Below are 27622 nucleotides of genomic sequence, written 5' to 3' on the forward strand. Positions count from 1 at the left end.
CTATGATTTTTGATAAATGCATTTTTGCTATAGCAGCTTTTGTTGTATTAGAATCTGATATATATTTCTTACATTTTTGCTATAGCAGCTTTTGTTGTATTAGAATCTGATACATATTTCTTGTACAATACCTTGTACAAGATTGATGCTCAAATTGTCTGCTGAATAAATGAAATCATTGTTTACATTTACCTGTAGCATAAGTCATTGATTAGAGGTATTAAAGTTTTCATTTTATTTCTTCTTAACTTTGAATTTCAAAATTGATCAAAAGAAAATCTAATTTTGATCAGCACAAAAAAATACTTTGTTTTGAAACAGGAAGTTGTATTAAAGCTAAAAGGCAATCATCAGCAAAAATTATACAATAATGATCTGCATAATTTCCTATTTGATTCCATCTCATTTCAGCAGACAATTGTGGACTACACCATTACCGAGAAGAAAAAAAGAAAAAAAATTAAAGAAAAAAGAAGTAACAATCACATTAAACCAACCTGAAAATACATCCTGAGCATTGTTGCTCAGAATGTACTTTTGAGATACAAAAAATACAAGTACTTATTTAGTTTAGAATAAATAACAAAACAAAGAAAAAATATCATTAAGGGACCAGATTTATTCAGTTCATTTAATTTTAGTAAGAATGAATTTCTTGAAGCACATAGGAAGTATACAATTAAGTAGAAATATTTCAATATATTATAAATTTTGTCAACATTCTATGATATAATTATGAGTTTGCACAAGAGGATTTTGTATGTCACATTGCATAATCCCATTAAAAATTTGAAAAAAATTATTATACTTGAAGTAGTTTGCAGATAGACTCATTATAACCGCATTTTTTTAGACATTTTAGTGATGTGTGTTATGTATTTGTATGTGTGTGAGTGTATACATACACATAAACACATATTTTACATTGCTTTTAGTCTAACACCTCAACTGTGAATTTAAAAATCATTAGAAAAACCTTTCTATTTGTGTAATAAATATAAACATCCAAATTGTTTAAGTAATTTAAATAAAAATTAAATACTCTAAGTCCACATTTTTGAGAAAATAATCCAGAGTAATAATACAAAAACACTATGGAAATGTTATAATGAGAGTTTTATTTTCATAAATCACTGTAATCTTGTGATTACACTTTACTAATAAACAAATCTGAATGTAACTATTTTTCCTATTGATTCTTGTTCAAGTATAGAGGATGACAAATTGAGATAGAAATTTGCCATAAACATTATTTATTTTCATCATGTGTGCTTTGGTCTGGTCAGGAGGGATTTTCTAGAAAAAGTAAAAAAGTACAATCCTTGTTTTCTATGTCTTTGGTTTGGTTTGGTTTGGTTTCCGTTCTTCTTTTAGGCATCTCCTTCCATTACCCCATGTTGTCTAGATCACTGTGTATGCTGGTGCACTATATTCTTTACTTTTTCTCTTTTGTTTTTTATATCAAACTGTGGTGTGTGCAGTGGTTAAAACTGTTCTCTTAGATGGCTTCATTTGAAACTTGGCTCTACTGCTTTTTAACTGTGTGATCTTGGGCAAGTTACTGACCTTTCTGTGCCTCAATTTTCTCTCCTATATTTACAAATAATTATTGTTTTGTTTTCTTCTGTTTTCCTCATAGAGTTATTATTAGTATTAAATTTGATGATGTATTTTAAAGGCTTAAAACAGTGTCTTCATATACACAATGAATAATAGCCTTTGGTAACCAAAATTATCTAGTTTGTGTTTCACTATATATCTACTTTCTTCTGAATTTCATTGGTTAGAAACAGGTTCCAAAGGAAACTGATATTTAAAATATAGTAAATTCAGGAGCAGATTGGGAGAGAGCCTGTTTTTAAGCAATCAGGCTCTGTAGAACTCTTCAAATTATACTAAAATTATTCCATAATTTGCCTTTTTACAGGTCTTCTGATGGACAAGGATTTGCTACTTTTTTTCCTCACTTTCTATTCTCTTCTTACTCCTCTATTTTGTAGCATAAAATGAGAAACAAGCAGCAGCAATGAACCCGTCATTTAACTAGTAGAAATGGCAAGATTGAAATGAACTATATGCGACTGAGAGTGCCTTCTCTATCCCCCTGCTGTGGCAATTTTGTCAGAAGGAGTAACAAGTCAATTGTGCCATCACCTTGCTGGAAACTTCTCTTCACCTACAACAATAAAACTTGTAGGATACTGATGAAGAAAACAGAAAACATGTAACTGAGAGTCTGCTGGCAACATTTAAGTCAATAAATTTGCACAATCAAAATAATGATAATTTTACAAATAAGAAACTGCTTAGAAGAAGTTTAAGTAAATTGATTTAGGTCACACAATATATTAGTGTCAGATTTGTCCCCAGGTCTCTGTGATTCTAGAGCACTGACTTTTAAGCTCAACATAATACTGCCTCTCAAATGATTGTCCAAGAAATTTCGTGAACGTACTGGAGAGTAAAAAATATATTTAATCGGGTAATATATTATTTAGGTACCTACCATAAACCAGTCCTGTTCTGGGTACTTGGGATAGTATTGTACTAATGTATTAGTAATGTAGTCAAGACCTCATAACATTTATATTGTACAGGTAAATGAGAAAAGAACAAAAACTACTGGATAGTCGTAAGTTGAATGAAGAAAATATAACAAGATGATGTGACAGAGGCCAAAGTGGGACTGGTTTAGCTGGTATAGTCGTTAGTCAAGGAAGGCCTCACTGGTTTGAATGGCATCATATAGTCAGCGTTGGGAATATCTTGACGAAGAAGCCATCAGCCCAGGGAATAGTTAGAACAAAGGTCCTAGAGTTAGAAGGAGCTTTGTTAAATTTAAGAAAATGAAAAATTAGCAATGTGACTTGAGTTTATTGAGAGGTCTGTGGATTAAGATCATTTAAGGTCATCGTAAGTACATTAGTTTTATTCCAAACTTGAGAAAAGCTACTGGAATGTTACAAACAGGAGAGTGTGAGTGGTATCATCTAATTTCCACTTTAAAAAATACTCTTGACTTTACTGTAGGAGTAAATTTTAATGGGACAAGAAGGAGGGATTGAAGTTCATGGGATATTAATTTGGTCCCATTGAGAAATGATGGAGCATGGATAAGTCAACCAAAAATATAGAGAGAAATAGACAAATATTTATATATATATATTTAAAGTGAATAGCACAGTGACTGTCACAAAATGAATACTCAGATATGTAGCTACCATTAATTGTATTAAACATGATTCCTATCTTCCAAGAACTCAGTGTCTATCTGGAAAGATTTGAGAAATACACATACTCTGATTTTAATGACCATTTATTATCATTCTTAGAAGAATAGTGCTAGACAAAGTTAAAAGTGTCTCTTTTTTCCTCAATAAAATGATTTGTACCTACACCTGGAATGGTAAAATCAAGGAATCAGTAAGCGTGAATTGGAAGAGAGAAATACTCTAATTTTTTGTGAAATTAAGTCAATGATATCCTCCAAAGCCATTGTATTCAATATCATTTAAGGTGGATATTCTGGCTACCCATTAAGGGCCAAGCATATTTCTAAGCACTGACAATACAATGAGGAGAAAGACATTGTTTCTATGCATACAGGGTTCAATTCTTGCTGTTTAAATGAGCCTTATCTTACATAAAATAAATCAACAGAAATTTTAAATTTAAACTTTAAACAGAAATTTAAATTTTAAACTCAAGTTTAAAGTTTTCCATTTTCAAGTAAGCTGGGCTCAAGTTCTGTAATTTTGGATATGATAAAACACTGCAGGAGATTTATAAAAATAAACACAAGATATGAATGCATGTTTAGTGATCTGGCCCATGAAGCAGAACAGGGAGATAGCTTCTCAAAATACATCAAATTTAAATGTGAAATTGGAAATTCCTTATTTCAGGAAGTAAAAAAAAAATTCACTTGACAAAATGAGTTCCAGTGGGATGGATTCCCATTGTTTATATAATTAATAGTCCATGTTGCGATAATGAACAAATCTTGACATCACAATTGTCTAATTTAGTAAATATTTATTTCTCACCCATGCAATATCCATTGTAGGTTTGGTGACCCATCTTGATCTTGTAGTTATTGTCATCTGTGGTTATTGTTATTTTGAGAAGTCTGTGAATTAAGATCATTTAAGGCCGTGGTAAAGACATTAGTCTTATTTCAAATTCAAGGAAATCAATTAAAATGTTACAAACAAGAGGGTATGTGTGACATGATCTGATTTCCACTTTTAAATGATGCTCTAGGCTTCCCTATATCTGATTTCCACTTTTAAATGATGCTCTAGGCTTCCCTATAGAAAATAATTTATAAAAGGACAAGAGAAGAAGATGGGATTGAAGTTATGGTCTATGTCATTCCCAGGCAGAGAGGATGTCACAGGATATTTTTAAGGACTAGGCTTGGATATGACTTGTCACTTTCCCCAGTTCCCATTAGACAGCCCTTAGCTTCAGGGCACCATCCTAACATTCTTGGGTGGGGGTAATATGTAGTTTTGCTGAAGAAATAGAGCAATAAACACATAATATTGTTTCTGCCTCACAATATTTGCAGTCAGAGTCTTGGAAGCAAAGTTTCCTCATGTCTAAATGGTAAGCATATCTTCTGTTTTACTTATCCTCAGCCACTGCTTCAAACTCCTACAGTTTTTGAGAGTTTCCTCTCCAGATGACAGTCAGTAACTCCTCCTACTAAAATTTATGCAATCAATCACTATGAAATGAACAAAGATTTTTGAAAAGATAATTGCTACCAAAATTAGTTAATACATTTTATATATATTAAAGATTCCCTTTAGGCAGTTGAATAGATGGTGAAGAGGATTGAGCTAAATGACGTAGATTGCAGAATCATCAGTATACCTGTTGAAATAGAGAGAGTAGATAATATCACCCTGGGAGAAAGTATATATCATGAAGAGAACAGTAGATGCCTGGGAAACACTGCTATGAAAGTAACTAGTAAAGAAAGGAGGCAAGGGGGTCGATGGATAAGAAGTGGTTTAGATAGGTACAAGGGTGATCAGTAAAGTATTTCTTTCACATGGAAGCCAAAAAAGGGAAGGGTTCTCAAAAGGAATGGGTTAATAACAATGTCAAATGTCACAGAGACACCCAATAAAAAAAATTACTGAACAAGTATGAGTCCTTTAGGAAGTCAATGGTGGATTTAGAAAAAGGGTTTCAATAGAAAGTGTGAAGAGATTCATACAGTCAATTGCAGTCAACTGAGGGATGACTAAGAGGTGAATTAAGAAGCAACATTAAACAAAGGTAAATTTTCTGAGAAATTTGGAAAGGGAAGAGGAAAAATTTACTGTTAAGAAAGGATGATTAATGGATCAAGAAAAATTTACTTTGTCTTGCTATTTGGAGCTGGGGAGTGTTGACTTCATTTGTATTTGGACTTTTAGGATGATCTTGGAGAGGTATTTATCAGCTTAAGTGATCCCAGCCAGAGTATAGACCTGGAGTTAGGTAGACGATGCGGTCAAGTACCTAAGTGAATGGATTATCTATTTTGCAGGAGTTAGTACAGTGATTCTTTTTTTTCTTTATAATTTTATTTATTTTTCCCCCAAAGCCCCAGTAGATAGTTGTATGTCATAGCTGCACTTCCTTCTAGTTACTGTATGTGGGATGCGGCCATGAGGCCGGACAAGCGGTGCATGCCCCGGATCCGAACCCCGGCCGCCAGCAGCGGAGCACGTGCCCTTAACCGCTAAGCCACGGGGCCGGCCCAGTACAGTGATTCTTGATTCTAGCTATGCATTAGAAACACCTAGGGAACTTCAAAAAAATTGCCCCACCATTGACCCTACGTCAACCAATTACACAGGAATCTTGGGTTTGGAGCTGAATTAAGGGTATTTTTAAACGCTCTTCAGATGTTTCTGATGTTCAGCCTGTGTTGAAGCAAAGGTGATAGGACTTTGGAAAGTTTGAGAGAGATCATACCCTGAACATTCTCACTTTTTAAAATGAAGTAGCATTCAAGGTTGCCTTCTGAGAGTAAAAGCTTCAGATGGAGTGGAGGCTCAAGGACAGAAACAAAGGTTAAAAATGAGACGTAAACAAGGACAAGGCTTTTATAAAATAGAAAAAACTGAGATGGCGTCTACTAGCTTTACTGAAATTATAGTTCTCAAATTGCAAATTCCTGGGCTCTTCCCTGGATCTACTGAATCAAAAACCCTGGGAGTGGGGCCCAGCAATCTGTTTTAACAAGCCCTCGAGGTAATTCCCATTCACGCTAAACTTTGAGAAGCGCTGACCTGGGTCAATCCTGGATGTCTGGATCACGCTGGGTTTCTAATCACCATCTCAGGGAATTTAGGAAGAGGAAAGCCAGATCTGACGACTCTCTCAGAGATTTTAGTTAAAATATAACATATATACAGAAAAGCCACAACTTATAAGTGTACAGCTTGATAAATTTTCACAAAATGAGCACAGCCTTGTTGCTAGCATCCAGATCAAGAACAGAATTATTACTGGTAAGTGAGAAACCTCTCGAATACTCCCTTCCCTCTCAGTCATTATCTTGCTCGTCTTTGAAAGTAAACATCCTTCTGATTTCTAGCACCACAGATTATTTTTACCTATTTTCAACTTTATAAAATGAAGTGTTACAGTATGTACTCTTCAACCAGTGGTATTCTCTGTGAAAGTCATCATATTGTTGTATGTAGTAGTAGTTTATTCATTTTCATTGATTGATCGTGGTGCATTATAGGACTAAACCACTAATTATTTGTGTGTGACAACTTTGATGAATATTTGGGTTCTTTCTAGATTTGGTTATTATAAATAATGTGTCTATGAACATTCCTATAAATATGTTTTGATGCACATCTGAGAAAATGCCTAGTAAACGAAACATTAAGTCATAGGATATGGATAGCTTTATTAGAAAGCTCTCAGTGAGTTTTCCCAAGTGGCTGTACTAACTTACAGTTACCAGAAGCATATAGGAATTCTAGTTGTTTCATGTCCTTGCTAAACTTACATTATTGATCTTTGTCACTTTAAACATTCTGGTGTGTGTGTAGTAGAGAATCATCGTGGTTTTAATTTGAGTTTCTTTAATAACTAATGAGTTGAGTACCTTTCTTATATGTCCATTGGCAATTGGTCCATCCTCCATTGTGAGATGCCCACTTTAGTCTTTTGTCCATTTTTCTATTAAGTTGTTTGCCTTTTTCTTAATGTTTTGTAGGAGGTCTTTGGATGAGCCCTCATCAGTTACGTGTGTTGGAAATATCTTCCACTGTGTGCCTGGACTCTCTCAGTGAAATCACTTAAGAAATAGAATTCCAAATTTTAATGTAGTGTACTATACCTGTTTAAGAAAACACTGTCAATCCTCAGGACATGAAGATGTCTTCTATTGTGTTTCAGAAGCTGTATTGTTTCACTTTTCATAGTTAGATCCATGGTTCATCTGGAATTGATTATTGTGTATGTATATACAGTTAAACGAGCACAATTTATTGAAAAGATACTCTATTTCCACCACTCTGCAGTGCTGCTTTGGTTATAAATCAAGTATTTAAATGACTCTGTGTGAGTGTGTGCACGCGTGTGTGTGTTTCTGAAGACTTTATTCTGTTCCATTGGCTTACTGGTCTATATTTACTTTTAATTCCTCATTGTTTTGATTAGTGTAGCTTTGTAATGACTTAGTGTTGATTATTTAGCTTTATTTTCCTTTTAAAGATTGTCTTCGTTATGTTTAGCTATTTGCGTCTCTAGATAAGTTAAAAAATCAGCTTATCAATGTACATATATGCATACATTAAATAAATACCCCCCCACAACCACCCAAATTTTGATTGAGATTGCACTAAAAGCATAGATTAATCTGGGGAGAATTGACATTATTAGATTATCAGTCTGAAAATGTGGAATATCTATTTATTTACGTAGATCTGTATTTTTTCTCAAAAATATAAGTAGAGCTTTACTCAGGCTTTTCACGTTTCACTATTTTTATTTCTAGATACTTGAGATTTTATTCTATTAGAAACGATATTTTTAAAATTTCACTTTCTAATTGTTTATTGCTGATACATTTTTGTATATTGCCCTGTATTCAGAATCTTGCTAAATTCACACATTGTTATGTATTTTATCTGGTGATTCTCTTGACATTCTACGTATATAATTCTGCCGTCTGCAAGTAATGAAGTTACACTTTATTGAAGTTAAATATGAGAAAAGTCTAAAAATTAGCTAACTCCCACCTTCTGGGTGCTGAATAGAAATAAGCATTTTCCAATTAGACTCTCATTTTTTATTATAAAGCTTTTGGCCTACAACATACGTTTTATTCTTAAAATATGTTTGGCAATTCCTCTCATCCTTCTTCTTTGTTTTGACCTTTTGCTTCAGTGATCATACTATTCCTCTGCTTTGGAATAGTGATGTGTTCATTGTGATTCTCTTTTTAGTCTACTCCATAGAGGGCTCAGAGATCAGAATCTAATTTGATGACTAGTTTAAATAATTATATTCACTCATTTATTTATTTCATATTTAATTTAATAAATTCATATCAACCCCTATTATATATAAATCTTTTTTTAAATAATAGAAATATCATGTGAACAAAAATAGATACAATCCCTTCCTTTACAGAGCTAATAAACTAGAAGGAGACAAAAATTCCAAATGCCCATGTGGAAAAAACTCTGCCATCAACATGTGGCCTCTATGGTCACCCTGGGCCACAACATCAAGATAACAGGGCCAAGCATCCAGATAGCATAAGTAGAAAAAAAATGTGGATGATCTTGTGGGAGGTTTTTATGGGCAAAGCTTGTAATGATAGCTCACTTCACTTACAATGTATTCACCAGAATTCGGTTACATGGCCTAACTTAGATGTGAGGAGCACTAGAAACTTTGCCCTGGTTGAGCAACTGTTTCCAGCAACAACTGCACATGTGAAAGTGGGACAGGAATTTTGGTGCCTAGCGAGATACCTCTGCCATACAAAGATGCCAGAAAACCTGTGCTTCTTATGTCTGTGGGGTTTTAGTTTTCATCAAGTTTGGAAATCTTTTGGCCATTACGTCTTCAAATAGTTCTCTGTGCCTCCCTCCATCCCACAACATTTTGGGAACTTCAGTATCACCTGTGTTCAACTGCTTGATATTTTGCTATAGGGGAAAATCTTTTTTTTTTTTTTTTAATGTTCTTCCATTCTCTTTGCTTCATTTTGAATAATTTCTATTGCTCTATCTTCAGGTTCACTGTGTTTTATTGTGCAGTATCTAATCTGCTGTAAGGCCCATTGAACAATTATTTTTATTTCTAAAAACATATTTTTCATCTCTTAAGGCTTTATTTTGTTACAGTTTATATCTTCGTTTTCTTATATCTCGCTATGTGCACTGTGTTTACTTTTTCTGTAAAGGGATATATGGTAAATATTTTAGACTTTGCATGGTAAATATAATCTCTATCATATTTATCTTCTGTTCTGATCTGTTTTTCATTTGTTTTTACAATCCTTTAAAATTATACAAATCATTATTAGCTCTCAGGTGATACCAAAACAGGGCAGAGGCAAGATATATCCTGGGCTATAGTTTGCCAACCCTTGCTTTAAATAGTAGAACATAGTTATATTGTCTGTTATAAAGTCCTTATCTGCTAATTCCATTATCTCCATCATTTTTGTTCTGTTTCTGTTGACTGATATTTCTCTAAGCAATGGGTCATATTTTTTGCTTCTTAGTGTGAGTACTCATTTTTTACTAGATGTTGAACATTGTGAATTTTAAGTTATTGAATATCTGGATTTAGTTATCTTCCTTTAAAAAATATTGGGCTTTCTTCTGGTATACAGTGCAGATTCATTTGGTTCAGTTTGTGTCTTTTGAGGTTTGTTTTTAAGTTTTAGGGTAGTTCTAGAGTAACCTTTACTCTAGGGTTGGTTAGGCCCTCTACTTAAGTGCTTCCCTTCTGAAGTTTCTCCTGAATACTCTAGTTATTTATAGAGTACTCTTCCCCCATTGCTGGAGGAGGTAGAAAAATACCCAGCTCTGTGTGCTCTCTTGGAACCATTCAGCTCACAGATCCCTAGCCTCTCTTTGCCTGATTTTGTGGAATTTTACCCTTTGCATGCATGTGTTAGTATTTAGCAAATACCCAGGAGACCACTATGCAGATTTTGTGTGTTCTTTTTTTACAGAGCTCCCTCTCCTCTGGAATTCTGTCTTACAACTTACAGGCATCTCCTGCTCCCTGAACACTGTCTACTCAGCTCAGGAAGAACACCATGTTTTATTTATAATTCCCCTCCCGAGTCTCTGGTCCTGAATGTGCTTCTAGACAGAAAGCCAGGCAATTATATGGCCCTCACCCTTTGTTCCTCTCCTTTCTGGGATCACATTTCTGTATAGCACTGGTCTAGTGTTTGAAAATAGTTATATTTTGCTCAGTTTTTAATTTTTTTTTAAGAAAAGAATGTAAATTTGCTCCCTGTTTCTCTGTCATGGTTCCATCTTGATTTAAAGTTTTTTCCCCAGAATTTTTAAATAATTTAAGTAATCGTTGAATAAATGCTTGTATTTTTTTTTAATTTGGAGATTCTGAGAAGTATTTTAAGCTAAATGTGAAAAAAGAATCCACATATTTATTAATTACTTTCCTCAGTGCATTAACTTACCCTCTCATTTTCTGGACATGTCTCTTAGGAAGGGAAATGTAAATTGAGGAGGGAGATTTGCTCAAAAGCATATTCGAGTATTCAGGAATAAACCATCAGTGCTGAAATGACATTATACTTAGTTTTCTCTCCCTTTGCATGAGGTGTTCATCTGGATAAGAGATGAATGTTTTTCTTCGAGTTGTTGTAAATCTGTTTCTCAGATGAATTTAATTTTATCTGTTTTAGTATGAAAGAAGCTGAAGGAGCTGGACTGAGAAATGAAAATGATGAGAACCCTTTAATTTTCCTTCATAATCATCAAAAATCCACTTTTCTTTTCTTTAAAACTTGGATAGCATTATTTGTTGTGCCTTGACAAATGTAAAATAAAACTAGCAGTCTAGAAGGTGTGCAATTTAACTACCCACTTGCTCAATTTTCTTCTCTATTGGAAAAGAGTTTCTCCTTAAACACAAAGATGCATAAGATTGAACTCTTAAATGTAAACAAGGACAGCTATACAAATGGAACTTGTGCTCTGTATATATAACATAATGGATAATTAATGAGTATAATATTTGCATAGTTTGTCTAATTAAGAGGTAGACAGCAGTGATGCCTGTCTTGGGAAGGAGCAAAAAGCCCCACATAGATGTCAGTTTTACTTGAGTGCTGATGGAAGGTTGAGATTTAGCAAGGGAGATTTGCAGAAAAATTTCCCATAATAAAGTCTGAGATTGGATTGAATGCTTAGCATCTGGAATTGACCAAGTATGCTCATCTTCCACAATTTACAGTTCATTTCACTTTTGTGATAAACAAGCTTATTTTCTATCATCCCCACCCCCCATCTCTAAGCTATTTCAGAAGAAACTAATAGCAGGGCAGAGCACAGTATGAGATCAGTGTCTGAAAAGATGTGTTACAGAAAACTGTTTTAGGTGGTTGTTGAAGCTGTGTGTTTTTGGTTTTCTGTTTTTTAACTGCCATGTTTTGGGGCAGTTTCAATTCACAGGATCTTAAATGAAATGTCTGGTCTCTCACCCAAAGCCAAAACAAGGTCAGATATTTTTAGTATCTAAATAAGTGTCACAGAAATTAAAAGTAAATAAAATTTAATTCTAGGAAAAATACATTTGTTGAAAAATATTGAACTTTTTTATTCATGTTTGCACTTAAATACATCTAATTTTTATTTTATTTTGTGACTTTTCTCCCTACTCTATATGAAAGAGATTGAAAGAGATTGTTTTCCAAGTTTACATAAATTCAGTTAAAGTATAGAGAAAGGAGTTAATTGATGATTTATGATATTGTAAATAATTAAGATTAGTTTTAGTAACATTTTAAATTTAACGTAATTTTTATCAATAGATTTGATTACATTAAGAACTTGAGGCAGTTGATAGTATTTCCCCCAAATAATTGGAATAGGTACCAAGTCAAAAGGATTCATTTTTTAAAAATTCCTTATTCCTTAAAGACCACCTTGCCCTCGTTGATTTCATTGGCTGAATTGTTTCTTTTCTTCCTGTTTTACAACAGACTGATTCTGCAAGTTTCTTAACATACAACTTGCTATCATGTAGCCTATGTGTATGTGCATACATATACATATATAAAAAAATTAACACACCTTAAATCTTACAACCTATACACTTTTCTTAGAACAAGAGTAGAGAAACCACCAACCTTTCTATTATTTACTTATTTTTTACTTATTTTATTATTTATTATTCCTTATGTATCACGTGACTACATTTTGAAGCCATCATAACTTCTAGTTAACCTCAAGAGAAGTCTAAGATATTTAATCACATTGTTTTACCATTTAGATGAAGAAATATTATTCTTAAAAATTGGCCTAAGAGGGGTATTATGACTTATTTTGCCATGATGCTATTTATTCTAAAGTGCCTACAAAGACCAAACTAATTTTTTGAAGATACTGAGATAAAATGTGCTGAAACACTGAATAAGCAAAAGATAGTTTATCTTTAGGAAGCAATAAAATATGCAAAAATTTGCCCAGACTCTTGATTCAGCTGCCTAATCTGTGTCCTCTATTATCTTCTTCGTCCCTCATCTCCATAGAACAGCCACAATGAAATTTTTTAAACCAAAATTCAATCATGTCCTCTCTTTGCTGAAAACCCATCAATAACTTTCCATTGCTCAGAAGAAATTCCATAGCCTTGTCAGAAAGCTACAGCAAGGCATAGCCTCTAGTGGCCCTTCCAACCTCATTTGGTACCTCACAGCCTTTCAGCATCTTGGCAAAGGCAAACAGACTTGCTTTCAGTTTGAAGGCCCATTTCCTCTAGTGAAAGAGTCAGTGTACCTGCTCAGAACACTTTTCCTTATACTTCTCATCTAGTTAATGCTTACTGTTGACCCTTCAGTTTTCTAATCCAGCATTGCTTCATCAGAGAATCCTTGTTCCTGAATTCCCTAACTAGTTTGAAGCCCCAAACATACAACATCAGTACTAAATGCTCCTTCTTCATGGTACCTGACAGAAATGTAATTTTATGTGTTTATTTTGTCATTTGGTTAGAGCTTTACTCTCTACCTGATAGAATGAGATCATGCTAACCTTTGATCATCATTGTAGCCTGAGAGACTAACGTAGTTCCTCCTGGTACTTAGTATATCTTAATGAATGTTTTTTTGAACAGATGACTAAATAAACTTTAAAATTCACAGAAAGTTTGTACAAATAACGAATATGATCTCATGTGTATCTTGAGTCTGTTAAAAAATGGTTCTATTGAATAACCTTCTGTGAACCCTGCCCTTTCTGTGAATTGTTGGACAAATATGTTGCAGGCAACACTAATCAAACAGGCAAGCCTGGTGGCCAAGACAGAGTGATGCTGAAAGGCTGAAGGTCCTATCAATGACAGGATTTGTACCAACTGACTTTGATCAGAGACCAGACAATGTTACTTAGCAGAAAGGGCACAGCACTAGATTTAAGAGTTTCATGGTTTGTTCTAATGCTGCCCTTCACTTGTTCTAACTCTGGTATAAAATAACAATGTTGATTTGGGTAATACATTCTGCTGTAAGAGTCTATGATTACAGAAAATGTATTGGTTTTCATAAATATTGTATTAAATCCAGGCCAAATCAGACTACAAAGATTCTAGCATTCAAGTAGATCCACCTAGCCAAAATGTTGTATATCTAACATGTACTAAAAGAAAACTTTACCTATTTCACAATTTTGTCAGATACTGATTCTATGATAGTCTCTGTAGTAATAAAGAGATCAAACAGGAATGCTGAGCAAAGAAGTGGATACAAGAATTGGCAAGAGCATTGGTTGAATGTTGGAAGAGCTGGGTTCCTGCCTTGTTTTCAAGTGCAAGTCAGTCATACTTTTGGGTGTAAGTTATTTTGCTGTAAAATGAGAATTTCTCTGGAGTGAGCTATTCTGAGAGTTGCTCTCCATTTCACGTGTCAGGAGTTCAGGATTATTACTCTCTTCTGTGAGCCTAGATTGAGGAACTTCAAGGAGATCATGCGGAGAAATTGATTTGTATGCCCTGGAGCTTAGGGGACAGGTATATTATTATCAAAACCATGGCTGAAATATTTAAATGTCTATTGTAAACCCAGAGGGCTGCATTTGGAAAGAAACTGCATTTCCACAGAGGATGAATAAGTGGGCGTGTTTGCATTTGACCAAATGCAGATTTTTTTTCTTTAAGTAGTTTCTTTTTTTTTTTTTAGTTTTTATTTATTGTGAAGTTTTTGTTGTACATTATTGCTTATCAGTCACTATATAAGTGCATCCCTCCACCCCTAGCCCCTGGTAACCACCAAACAGTTCTGTCTGTCCGTGTGGTGGTTTATCTTCCACATATGAGTGAAATCATGCACTGTTTGTCTTTCTCTTTCTGGCTTATTTCACTTAACTTAATATCCTCCAGGTGCATCCATGTTGCAAATGGGACGCTTTTGTCTTTTTTTATGGCTGAGTCATATTCCATGGTATATATATATATATATATACCACATCTTCTTTATCCAATCATCAGTCGAGGGACTCTTGCATTGCTTCCATGTCTTGGCTATAGTGAATAATGCTGCGATGAACATAGGGGTGCATAAGCCTCTTTGGATTGTTGATATCAGGTTCCTTGTGTAGACACCCAGTAGTAGGATAGCTGGATCATAAGGTATTTCTATTTTTAATTTCTTGAGTAATCTCCATACTGTTTTTCATAGAGGCTGCACCAATTTGCATTCCCACCAGCAGTGGATTAGGGTTTCCATTTCTCCACAGCCTCTCCAGCATTTGTTGCTTTTTGTCTTGGTGATTATAGCCATTCTAACGGGCGTGAGGTGATATCTTAGTGTGGTTTTGATTTGCATTTCCCTGATGACTAGTGATGTTGAGAATCTTTTCATGTGCCTATTGGCCATCTGTATATCTTCTTTGGAGAAGAGTCTGTTCATTTCCTCTGCCCATTTTTTGATTGGGTTGTTTGTTTTCTTATTATTCAGTTGTGTGTGTTCTTTATATATTATGGAGATTAATCCCTTGTCAGATATATGGTTTGCAAATATTTTTTCCCAGCTGGTGTGTTCCGTATTCATTTTGATCCCGGTTTCGTTTGCCTTGTAGAAGCTCTTTAATCTGATAAAGTCTCACTTGTTTATTTTTTCTTTTGTTTCCCTTGTCTGAGTAGACATGGAATTCAAAAAGATCCCTTTATGGCTGATGACGAGTAGAGTAGTGTACTACCTATGTTTGCCTCCAGGAGTTTTATAGTTTTAGGTCTCACCTTCAAGTGTTTGATCCATTTTGAGTTAATTTTTGTATATGGCAAAAGAAGATGATCTACTTTCATTCTTTTGCATGTGGCTGTCCAGTTTTCCTAGCACCGTTTATTGAAGAGACTTTCCTTTCTCCACTGTATGTCCTTAGTTCCTTTGTCAAAGATTAGCTGCCCATAGATATGAAGTTTTATTTCTGGACTTTCAATTCTGTTCCATTGATCTGTGTGTCTGTTTTTGTACCAGTACCATGCTGTTTTAATTAGTATCACTTTGTAGTATGTTTTGAAGTCAGGGATTGTGATGCCTCCAGCCTTGTTCTTCTTTTTCAGGATTGCTTTAGCTATATGGGGTCTTTTGTTGCGCCATATGGATGTTAGTATTCTTTGTTCTGTTTCTGTGAATAATGTCCTTGGGATTCTGATTGGGATTGCACTGAATCTGTAGATTGCTTTAGGTAGTACAGACATTTTAACAGTTTATTCTTCCAATCCAAGTGCATGGAATGTTTTTCCATTTCTTTATGTCATCATTGATTTCACTCAATAATGTCTTATAGTTTTCATTGTATAGGTCTTTCACTTCCTTGCTTAAATTTACTCCTAGATAGTTTATTCTTTTTGTTGCAATTGTAAGTGGGATTGTCTTCTTGAGTTCTCTTTCTGTTGGTTCGTTGTTGGTATATAGAAATGCAAGTGATTTCTGTAAGTTGATTTGTACCCTGCCACTTGGCTGTAGTTGTTGATTATTTCTAATAGTTTTCCAATGGATTCTTTAGGATTTTCTATATATGAGATCATGTCATCTGCAAACAGTGAGAGTTTCACTTCTTCGTTGCCTATTTGGATTCCTTCTATTCCTTTTTCTTGCCTAATTGCTCTGGCTAGAAGCTCCAGTACTGTGTTGAATAAGAATGGTGAGAGTGGACACCCTTGTCTTGTCCCTGTTTTCAGAGGGACGGCTTTCAGTTTTTCCCCATTGAGTATAATGTTGTCTGTGGGTTTGTCATATATGGCCTTTCTTGTGTTAAGGTACTTTCCTTCTATACCCATTTTTTGAGAGTTTTTATCATAAGTGGATGTTGGATCTTGTCAATAGCCTTCTCTGCATCTATTGAGATGATCATATGGTTTTTATTCCTCTTTTTGTTAATGTGGTGTATCACATTGATTGATTTGCGGATGTTGAACCATCTCTATGTCCCTGGTATAAATCCCACTTGATCATGGTATATGATCTTTTCAATGTATTGCTGTATTTGTTTTGCCAATATTTTGTTGAGGATTTTTGCATCTGCGTTCATCAGGGATATTGGTCTGTAGTTTTCCTTCTTAGTATTGTCTTTGCCTGGCTTTGGTATCAGGATGATGTAGGCCTTGTAGAATGTGTAGGGGAGTTTTCCATCTTCCTCTATTTCTTGGAATAGTTTCAGAAGGATAGGTATTAAGTCTTCTTTGAATGTTTGGTAAAATTCTCCAGAGAAGCCATCTGGTCCTGGACTTTTATTTTTGGGGAGTTTTTTGATTACTGTTTCAATCTCTTTACTTGTGATTGATCTATTCAGGTTCTCTATTTCTTCTTGATTCAGTTTTGGGAGGTTGCATGAGTCTAGGAATTTATCCATTTCTTCTAGATTGTCCAATTTGTTGGCATATTGTTTTCCACAGTATTGTCTTATAATCTTTTGTATTTCTGTGATATCTGTTGTAATTTCTCCTTTTTCATTTCTAATTTTATTTATTTGAGACTTCTCTCTGTTTTTCTTGGTGAGTTTGGCTAAGGGTTTGTCAATTTTGTTTATCTTCTCAAAGACCCAGCTCTTTGTTTCATTGATTCTTTCTGTTTTTTTTTTTATTTCAATTTCATTTATTTCTGCTCTGATTTTTATTATTTCCCTCCTTCTGCTGACTTTAGACTTTGTTCTTCTTTTTCTAATTCTGTTAGGTCTAGTTTGAGGTTGCTTATTTGGGCTTTTTCTTGTTTGTTAAGGTGGGCCTGTATTGCTATGATTTGCCCTCTCAGGACTGCTTTTCCTGTGTCCCATATGAATTGGTAGGGTGTATTTTCATTTTCATTTGTCTCCAGATATGCTTTGATTTCTCCTTTAATTTCATCAATGATCCATTGGTTGTTTAGTAGCATGTTGTTGAATCTCCACAGCTTTGTCACTTTCCTGGTTTTTCCTTGTAGTTGATTTCTAACTTCATGGCATTATGGTCTGAAAAGATGCTTGTTATGATTTCAATCTTCTTAAATTTATATAAGCATGCCTTTTTCCCAACATATGGTCTATTCTTGAGAATGATCCATGCGTGCTTGAGAAGAATGTGTAATCTGCTGTGTTTGGATGGAGTGCTCTGTATATGTTTATTAAGTCCATCTTATCTAGTTTTTCATTTAGGTCCATTATTTCCTTAATGATTTTCTGTCTGGATGATCTCTCCATTGACGAGAGTGGAGTGTTAAGATCCCCTACTATTATTGTGTTGTTGTTAATATCTCCTTTTAGGTTTGTTAATAGTTGCTTTGCGTACCTTGGTGCTCCTGTATTGGATGCATGTCTATTTAAAAGTGATATGTCTTCTTGATGGAGTGTGCTTTTTATCATTATATAATGCCCCTCTTTGTTTCTCATTACCTGTTTTATCTTGAAGTCCACTTTGTCTGATATAAGTATGGCAACACCTGCTTTCTTTTATTTGCCATTAGCTTGGAGTATTGTCTTCCATCCTTTCACTCTGAACCTGTGTTTGTCTTCAGAGCTGAGATGTTTCCTGGAGGCAGCATATTGTTGGGTCTTGTTTTGTAATCCATCCCACCACTCTGTGTCTTTTGATTGGAGAGTTCAGTCCATTTACATTTAGGGTAATTATTGATATGTGGGAGCTTGTTGTTGTTATTTTATCGCTCTTTTTCCCATTCTTTTACATTTCTTTTGTTTCTCGCCCCATGTGTTTTGGACTACCAATTTAGTTTGGTAGTTCTGTATGGGAGTTCTCTTAGTTTTCTCTTTCTTTATCATGTGAGAGTCTGTTCTGATTATTTGGTTAGTGGTTACCATGAGGTTTGTATAAAAAAATCTTGTGGATGTGATAGTCGATTTTTTGATGGCCTCTTATTCCCTTAGACTAAGTCGATTCGATCCCTTTCCTCTTCCCCTTCTAAGTTATTGTTGTCACATCTTATTTCTTCTTGTGTTGTGAGTTCGTGTTTAACATAATGAGGTTATATTTATGCTTGGTGCTTACCCTCCCTTGATCTTTAGTTTTATAATTAAGTGTTTGCTAATCTATTTTGATAGAGGACTGCAATTTTTCTGGTTTTGTGGACCTATTTTCCTCCTTGTTCAAAAATTTGAATCCCCTTTCTCCTTTTTCCTCAGGGATGAGGGCCTTCTTGAGCACTTCTTGTAGTGGGGGTCTTGTAGCAATGAACTCCCTTAGCTTTTGTTTATCTGGGATAGTTATTATTTCTCCCTCATATCTGAAGCATATTTTTGTGGATAGAGTATTCTTGGCTGAAAGTTTTTGTCCTTCAGAATTTTGAATATATTGTTCCACTTTCTCCTAGACTGTAAAGTTTCTGTCGAGAAATCAGCTGAGAGCCTGATAGGAAATCCTTTGATGTTATTTTTTTTGTCTAGCTGCCCTTAATATTTTTTCTTTGTCATTGGCTTTTGCCAGCTTCACTACTATATGCCTTGGAGAGGGTATTTTCGTGTTGATATATTTAGGAGATCTATTGATTTCATTCACTGGTATTTCCAGCTCCTTGCACAGGTTTTGGAAATTCTCAGCTATTATTTCCTTGAACAAGTTCTCTGCTCCTTTTTCCCCCTCTTCTCCCTCTGGAATACCTATAATCCTTATGTTGGATTTCCTAATTGAGTCAGATATTTCTCAGAGAGTTTCTTCATTTCTTTTTAGTCTTAGTTCTCTTTCCTCCTCCATCTGGAGCATTTCTGCATTGCTGTCCACAATATTGCTAATTCTTTCTTCCACATTGTCAGCTCTGATGCTTAAGGCTTCCAGATGTGTCTTTATCTCCTCTTTTGTGTTTTTCATCTCTAAGATTTCTGATTTTTTTTTTTTATAGTTTCAATCTCCTTTGTGAAGAAACTCCTAATTTCATTCAATTGTCTGCCTGTGTTTTCTCGTATTTCATTAAGATTTTTTATGGCTATTTTGAATTCTCTGTCATTAAGGTTACACGTTTCTGTGCTTTCCAGGTTGACTTCTCGGTGCTTGTCATTTTCCTTTTGGTCTGGCGATTTAATATATTTTTGCATGGTGCCTGTCAGTGTTGGCTTACTTTTCCTCATAGTGAAAATATATGGTCGCAGTTTCCTCTTGCTGCCGCTGGGTGGGGGTCAGGGGCTGTGTATATTGGCCTGCCTCAATCCGCAGGCACTCTCATCAGCTCCTGGCTGATCTGAGCCATGGCTGAGTGGAGGCTGCTGGTAGGGAAGCATGGGAACAGCTGGAGCTGGAGCGTGGGAACAGCGGGACTGGAGCACAGCTAGGGCGAAGCAGCTGGGGCTTGGATGTGGGTGGTTTGAAGTGCCACTGGGCCAAAGAAGCAGGAGCTGGAGCGCTGCTGGGCTGAGGAAGCTGGAACTGGAGTGCTACTGGGCTGAGGGAGCTGGAACTGGAGTGCTGCTGGGCCAAAGAAGGTGTAACTGGAGTGCGCTGGGCCAAAGATGCTGGAACTAGAGTACACTGAGCCAAAGAAGCTGTAACTGGAGTGTGCTGGGCCGAAGAAGGAGGATCTGGAGTGCCGCTGGGCCAAAGAAGCTGTAACTGGAGTGTGCTGGGCCAAAATTGCTGGCATGAAGTCAGCTGGAGCCTGAGCACAGGCCAAGCTGAAGCAGCTGGAGCCAGGGGAAGGGGAGGCAGTCAAGCCAAAGGAGCTGGGGGTGGGGCACGGTCCAACCAAAGGAGCTGGGGCCATGGCACGGTGGAGGCGGGGAAGTTGGGGCCATGGCTTGGTCCAGCTAGAGAAGCTGGGGCTGTGCCATGGTGGGGCCTGAGCTGCCACTGCCTATGGTATGGGGGGTGCAGGCTCACCCCAAGACTGGTCGGGCCCAGGCACCTGGGGGCCGCTGCCTGTGGGGGTGGAACGTGGACATGCTGCCCCTGCTGGTGGGGCCCGGGCGCCTGGGGGCCGCTGCTTCTGGGGACAGGGCTGAGCTGAATTGCCACTGTGCTGAAGCACCAGTTGGGTGAGCCAGGTGCAGGAGGGGTGCTTACTTTCGCCTCCCTGTTCTCAGAGGTTTCTTGCCTCGCTGTTGCTCTCTGGTCTCCTGAGGGGCTAGCTTGTTGAAACTCCTCTTGCAACAGTCTTGCTCCCTTCATAGAGGGATCCCCTCGGGCCGTTAGGCGTTAGGAGAGCACTGGTTTTCACACAGCAAGCTGCCCCTCCCCCTCCTCTGAGAGTCCCGTGGTCTCAGTCTCTGGTTCGCAGTCCTTGGGGAAGGAAGGGAGCTCCTCTTACCTCCTGCCACTTACTCTGGGGATTCTAGCACCTTGGTCCTCAGGTGTACAGCTGGCTGGGTGCCTCAGATGTCCCCTGTGTTGTGTGAATAGCTTCTGTTGGAATGTGAACGTCCTTTTTGTTGTGTCTTAGAGGGGGAGAGTTCAATGGGGGAAGCTGACTCCGCCATGATGCTGATGTCACTCCCCCAAATGCAGATTTTTGTGAGGGAGTTCTGGCCTGACATCTTCTTAGGTCTTGCCCGAAAGCCCCACCTGGAAGGATAAGGAGACATAGTTGGAAACAAGATGGAAGTGTACCATTATATACCCTTGGTATGAGGGAGAAATGTAATCAGCCAGCCAGAGAGACACACACCCACAACAAGGGAACTGATTGGGACACCTCTTGAGGATCTCATGAAAAGGCTTATAAGCAAAAGAACCATCTTTCTTTAATCATCTGCTAAAGCCCTTGGAAACTGGTACCAAATTAGTGCCAGGCAAATAAGAGTATTCATGTCCCCTGATCCCTTCTCCTTCCAACTCCAAGAGGAATCACAGAGTGCTCAGTGAGTAGGGGTGGATGGATAGAAATACTAGGAGGGAAAACAAAGGAGAGGAATCCACTCCTCTACCTCACCTCTGCCTCATGTGCCATAAGCCCAAGCTAGGAGGAACAAAGAACCCTAACCTAAATGAAGTCAATTTTTTTTGTGAGTACCCAGGAGTGAACATATTGATTGATAAATTGAGATTTTTGAAAAGAATGGAGGAATTTTTTCTTTAATCTGAGTGACTGAAATATCATGTGTCTGCCTGAGATTTTATCTAGAGACAAGAAAATAAACAGCTCACAAAGCTGGCTTGAATATGTTCTGTACCAGTTAGACTACAAATATATGATAGTGTAACATTTTATTTCCAAAGCAGTACTCAACCTTGGCATTGGCACTGAGAAGACAAAGAGTAGAAGTAATTTGTGGTTGGGGATGGGGAAGAGCAGGACATGTGTACCAGAGGTTAAAGTTAAGGTATTGAGGGAAGGCATTGTGCGTTCTGGTGAGAAAATTGTAGTAATATGCCTTGTAGTCTAGACAGGACCACTAGTTCATTCTAATTACTCATCCAACTTAAAAAAATAGGGAGGGCTTGCAATGAAAATAAATATTTGTCATATTTACAATGGTGTATGATGAAAATTAAATATCTTTTAAGACCAGTATATTTATGCTTTCAATTTATGAATTATGGAGTTAAATAGGTAAAGAGTGGGGCAGAAAGAAGATAAGTGGTATTTGATACACACAATATAGTAATAAAGTTGTCCCAGGTAACAAAGCATCTTGCTATTCCCTGCCCATTGTGGAGTTATGAATAGGATGCTGCCCATCTCTATTTATTAAGGTTATGGAGTGTCAGCCATTATCTCTAATAACAATTGGTCATTATAGAGCCAGATTTTTTCTCAAACATTTGACTTGAATTGAAGGAATTCCCTGAGTGGTTCAAGACAACAACATAAATCTTGAGATAATTTATTACACAAGTAAACTAGTAACCTGTTAACTTGACTGGCCTAAACAGTGTTATAACAAAGCAAATTTTATAGCTTCAACTTCTTTATAAAACAAGGAGTTTTATCTTATATTTTCACAGTGAACACAACTGCTCATATAATAACTTCTCTGTTAGCATACACTATTAGCCAAAAGTAGACTCATGTAGAATCTATGACCCCTATTTGGAAAATGAGAACCAGAGGTCCAAATGGAAAGTTAGTAGAAAATTTATTTATAATATTGTATATGCATGTATCAAATGAATACCTAGCAAAATATATTTACATTGTTTGGGGGCATAGGGAGTATATTACTGAAGATATATCAGTTACTATATTATTTCTCTGTAGTTCAAGTTTCCTGGATACGTGAAGTACTTTTATTTAAATTGCATTTCCACATTTTCAATAGCTTTTGAAACTTGCCACTGACAAAAGTTATATTATATTCTCTATTAAATCGTTTCTTCATTTTGTACATACCTATATTTAAAAGATGAAAACAGGGGCCGGCCCTGTGGCGTAGTGGTTAATTTTGGCATGTTCCGTTTTGGCTGCCCAGGTTTGCGGCTTCAGATCCCGGGTGCAGACCTGCGTCATTTGTCAGCCACACTGTGGCAGTGACCCACATATAAAGTAGAGGAAGACTGGCAACAGCTGTTAGCTCAGGGCTAATCTTCCTTAGCAAAAAATAAATAAATAAACAAGTAAGACAAAGCTCTTCCCTACGATAAACATGCACAAAAGTGATTCAAGATTTCCCATCACAGACCTTAGGAATGATGTTTCTCTTGTTTTATTCACCTCATCACCTAATCAATGAAAAGAAGTCTTGGTTCTATTATCCTGAGATCTAACTGGAATGTAGATTTTTACTTAATTTCGATGCTATTTCAAACAATGGTTATAAAATGGTCAAGATGCAGTTTATATTTATATGTGCGCTTAAAATTTTCTCATGGACTTTTCATTTTATTTAATCTGTCTATTAGTATCATATGCACTTGGTATCACAACATTTGGACTGTTATTTTTATCCAAAGATGTTAACAGAGTTGCTTTAATTGCATTTCTCTTTGTGACTTGTAACTGAACATCTCATCCTTGTTTTAACAGCTGAAGATGCATGTGGAGGAACCATGAGAGGCTCCAGTGGCATCATATCAAGCCCTGGTTTTCCTAATGAGTACCATAACAATGCTGACTGCACTTGGACCATTGTAGCGGAGCCTGGGGACACGATTTCACTCATATTTACTGATTTCCAAATGGAAGAAAAGTATGATTACTTAGAAATAGAAGGTTCTGAGCCACCTACAATATGGTAAGTAGATAGTTTCTAACCCACCATCGATGTCATTGCCTAAGGCAAACTGAGGGTCGAAGAACAGCTGTATGTGGGTTTAGATATGTAAGCTTTAGGTTTTTAAATGAACTTACAGAAAAATTGTAAGGGGCAGTTGTCAGAGCTGAGAGATATTTTTGAAGATTGGGGTACTGATATATCAAATAGATTGGAATTTGAAAACTGGAGCTTTCAGTATTTCTTTGTTAATCAATGAAAACTAATGTGACTTTATCAAATCTTGTGTAAGGAAATAAAAGTTGTTCCTAATATAATCTACAGCTGTGTTTCTCAGCATGCCAGTCCATACTTGGTGGTTCCTTTCAAATTAGTTGACTAATCTTGGAAGTGATTTTTCTTTGTTTTTGTAGACAGATCTTTTATGTACCCTGTTATGAAGGAAAAAATTAAACACTATTATCTGGGTGAGTGTGGTCTATTTCTTTAGAGACTCAACATGGTCTTGTGAAAACTGCAGAGTTTTCAGAATATGCTTTTAGTATATAATTTTTTTTTTTTTTTGGTGAGGAAGATTGGCCCTGAGCTAACATCCATTGGCAGTCTTCCTCTTTTTGCTGAGGAAGATTAGCCCTGAGCTAACATCTGTGTCCATCTTCTTCTATTTTGTATATGGGATGCTGCCATATCATGGCTTGATGAGTGGTGTGTAGGTCCACGCCCAGGATCCGAACCTGCAAACCCCGGGCTGCTGAAGCAGAGCAAGTGAACTTAATCACTATGCCACCAGGCTGGCCCCTAGCATATAGTATTTTTAAAAGAAAATGTTTCTTTAAGCTATTTAAAAATTTTGAATGCTCTGATATTATTGAAGTGTAAAGTAGATTATGAATCAGTAATTGAGTGAAGAGTGATGAGATTGGTAAAGTGAAGAAATAGGTAAACACTAGACTAGGAAGGGTCTTTTAAGCCATGCAAAGGATATGATAAGAACAGTGGGAATTTACTAAAGTGTTTTATGAAAAGCAGTTACATGAAGGGGTTTGAATTTTCAAATGGTTATTCTTAGTGAAGTGTAAAGATTGATTTGCATTGGGGCTCGATTAGCTGCAGGAAGATCATGTAAGAGGTGATTGCTGTAGTCAAAGAAAAAATCATGGTAGCTTGGATAAGAAAGGTATTGATGAAGATAAAGAAGTAGAATGAGTTGAGAAATATCTAGGAGGTATAATGAAGGGGACTTTGTGGGGGCTTGAGGAGTGATAAAGAAGGTGGTGTTCAAACAAAATGTCATTTTCTGACTTAGACAAATTGGCCAAGGCAGTAGAGAGATTCACTGAATTGGAAAGTTTTGAAGGAAGGTCAAGTTTGGAGTGGGAATGCTATGAACAGTGAGATTGGTTTTAGATATATTTAGTTTGTAGTCTCTTTGGGACATGCTATTAAAGCCATCTAACAGACAACTATATCTATCTATATGATTCAGGAGCTCTGAGTAGAAGCATAACTGATATGTAGCTGATATTGATGGTAGTTGAAACAATAGGCATCAATAATATTGGCTAGATAGAGACAGAATGGACTAAGACGAGAGGGGACAAGGCCTGAGTCTGAGCATCAACAGCGTCTAAGGCCCAGTCTTAGGAGGATGATGCAGCAAAGGAGACTGAGGAAGTACATTCAGAGAGGCAGGAGGAAATCTAAGGGAATAAGGTATCACACATACAAGAAAAGTATGAAGAAATAGTAGATAATGTTGTGGACTGCTGCTGAAAGGACACTAGGTAAATTTTTTTTTTTAATGTATTTATAGTTGACTGGGTTTCAGCAAAACTACCTAGTGTTTCTGTCATCTAAATACATACCTTTTAAGATAAGACAAAAATAACACACTTAGCTATACCCACTTTTTTTTTTTTTTTTTTTTGGTGAGGAAGGTTGTCCCTGAGCTAACATCTGTGCCAGTCTTCCTCGATTTTGTATGTGGGAAGCTGCCACAGCATGGCTTGATGAGCAGTACGTAGGTCCACACCTGGGATCTGAACCTGCGAACCCCGGGCTGCCAAAGTGGAGTGCATGAAATTAACCACTATGCCACCAGGCCGGCCCCCCCACTTTGTTTTTGGTCTGTATTTTCTTCCACCTTCAGGCCCTCAATATTCAGGGTTATATAACTTTAAGTCTTCCCATAATAATTTCATGCTTGGATGCAATGAAACCCAGCAGAATCCTGGTTTAAAATGATAGAGAATTCGAAAGATATTGTTTTAGAAATTGCTACTTCTACAACAATACATATTTGAGTCATATCAAGGTGGATGATAATGCTATGAATTTTCCAATAATTATAATACCTTTTGGTATACAAGTGATCCCATTAAAAATAGAAGTTTTTAAACTTGCAGCATATTTGACTATTAGATATAATGGAGGGAATTAGAAAATGTTTTGTAGCACCTGTTCCTTTGTTACCACTGAACTCTAGAAACCAAGTCTAACACATTTACTCTGGAGATCATACTATTCCCATTTATGTTCATATAGTCACTTTCTCTTTTCAGATTAAGCATTATTAGAAATGACTTGTTCATTTCTTAGTTATAAGAACATCTATTTGTGTGTTTCTGAGTTTCTAGAACAATGTACCTCGTCCAATAACAGCTTCAGATCCACATATTTCTCTTCTCTGCATTTTCTTCTTAAATGACACCGGGCCACTTTACTTATTTCCCTCTTCCTCAGGAAGAAAATAGGAACTAAGAAATTCATTGTTTTACTGTCTTTTTACATTAGTGTTACAGTAAATGTTTAGGTGGACTTGTGAAAATCCTGGTTATACAACATACCTCAACAAGGTCATTTGGCACTTTTCAAGAAAGTGATACAAATGCCCAAATTATATTATATTTCTATAAATGTTAATTTAAAGATATATAGTGTTATTAAATTAATAATATTGTATCTAGTCACTTAAATATCATAAAACAGCATTCCTTTTAATTGTATTAGTTACAGAATTGATGTGTAAAATGATCTGTGAATAATTAAAATAGAACTTTAAATCTAGTCCTGGCCCTCTAATCCTTTTAAATCCTTTAATGTTCTCATATCTTTTTAAAGATACAGTCATCAAAGTGAGACATTTTAATTCGAGTGGCATTGCATTGGTTCTTTCTTATGAGTATGCATTACTCATATAACATTTTCAATTCATAGTAGAATTCAACAGAGAAATGTGAATAGAAGAAACATTCACATTTTTTGATTAAAATTGCAATGGTTCCTTTGACTTCAGGTCCCTCATTGGGGGACTGGGAACTTGCCACTGGCTACTACACATTATAATTTTGTTTCTGAAGTTCAGGCAGTGAGACAAGGCTTACTGTAGCCTGAGTTTGACTTTGGCAACATAGACGAAGCCAGCCCAATAATTGTGCTGCACAGAGAATATTAACAGTTAGACAATACCTTTCTTGCAAGCTTATATGCTAAATCATTAAGTTCTTGTTAAACAACAGTCAGCAGCACCACTGCATGATCCAACAGGAATGCACTAGATCCACTCAGTTATCACTGGATGATAAAACTTGATGAGACCTAGTGAATGTCCACTGATTCCATTGCAGTGAAAAATGGCGTAGCATAAAGAAACTTGAGTTCTAGTTTCAGCTTTGACTTTTTGTTGATAGATACTGTAAGTATCAAGGGGTATCAAGGGTTAGTTATGTCACCTTCCTAGATCTCAGGTTCCTCATCTGCAACATCCAATGCTTCTCCCAGCTCTGATATTGTTTGGCCTAATCTGCTTCGGTGCTATGGGA

The 27622-nt window shown here is 36.3% G+C and overlaps 1 protein-coding gene across 4 annotated transcripts in view; it reads left to right on the forward strand.

Moving 5' to 3' along the window:
* The window catches only part of CSMD3 (CUB and Sushi multiple domains 3), a 1195693-nt gene that overhangs the window by 322655 nt on the left and 845416 nt on the right, over positions 1-27622 (forward strand). For all 4 annotated transcript variants that reach the window (XM_004431279.3, XM_087447535.1, XM_004431280.3 and 1 more), the window contains exon 5: positions 23615-23822. In XM_004431279.3, the coding sequence (XP_004431336.2) occupies positions 23615-23822 (208 nt within the window). The remainder of the gene's footprint in view (positions 1-23614; positions 23823-27622) is intronic.

The sequence above is a fragment of the Ceratotherium simum genome, chromosome 23 (assembly GCF_057802395.1).
Source record: "Ceratotherium simum simum isolate JZ-2026a chromosome 23, ASM5780239v1, whole genome shotgun sequence".
Lineage (NCBI taxonomy): Eukaryota > Metazoa > Chordata > Mammalia > Perissodactyla > Rhinocerotidae > Ceratotherium > Ceratotherium simum.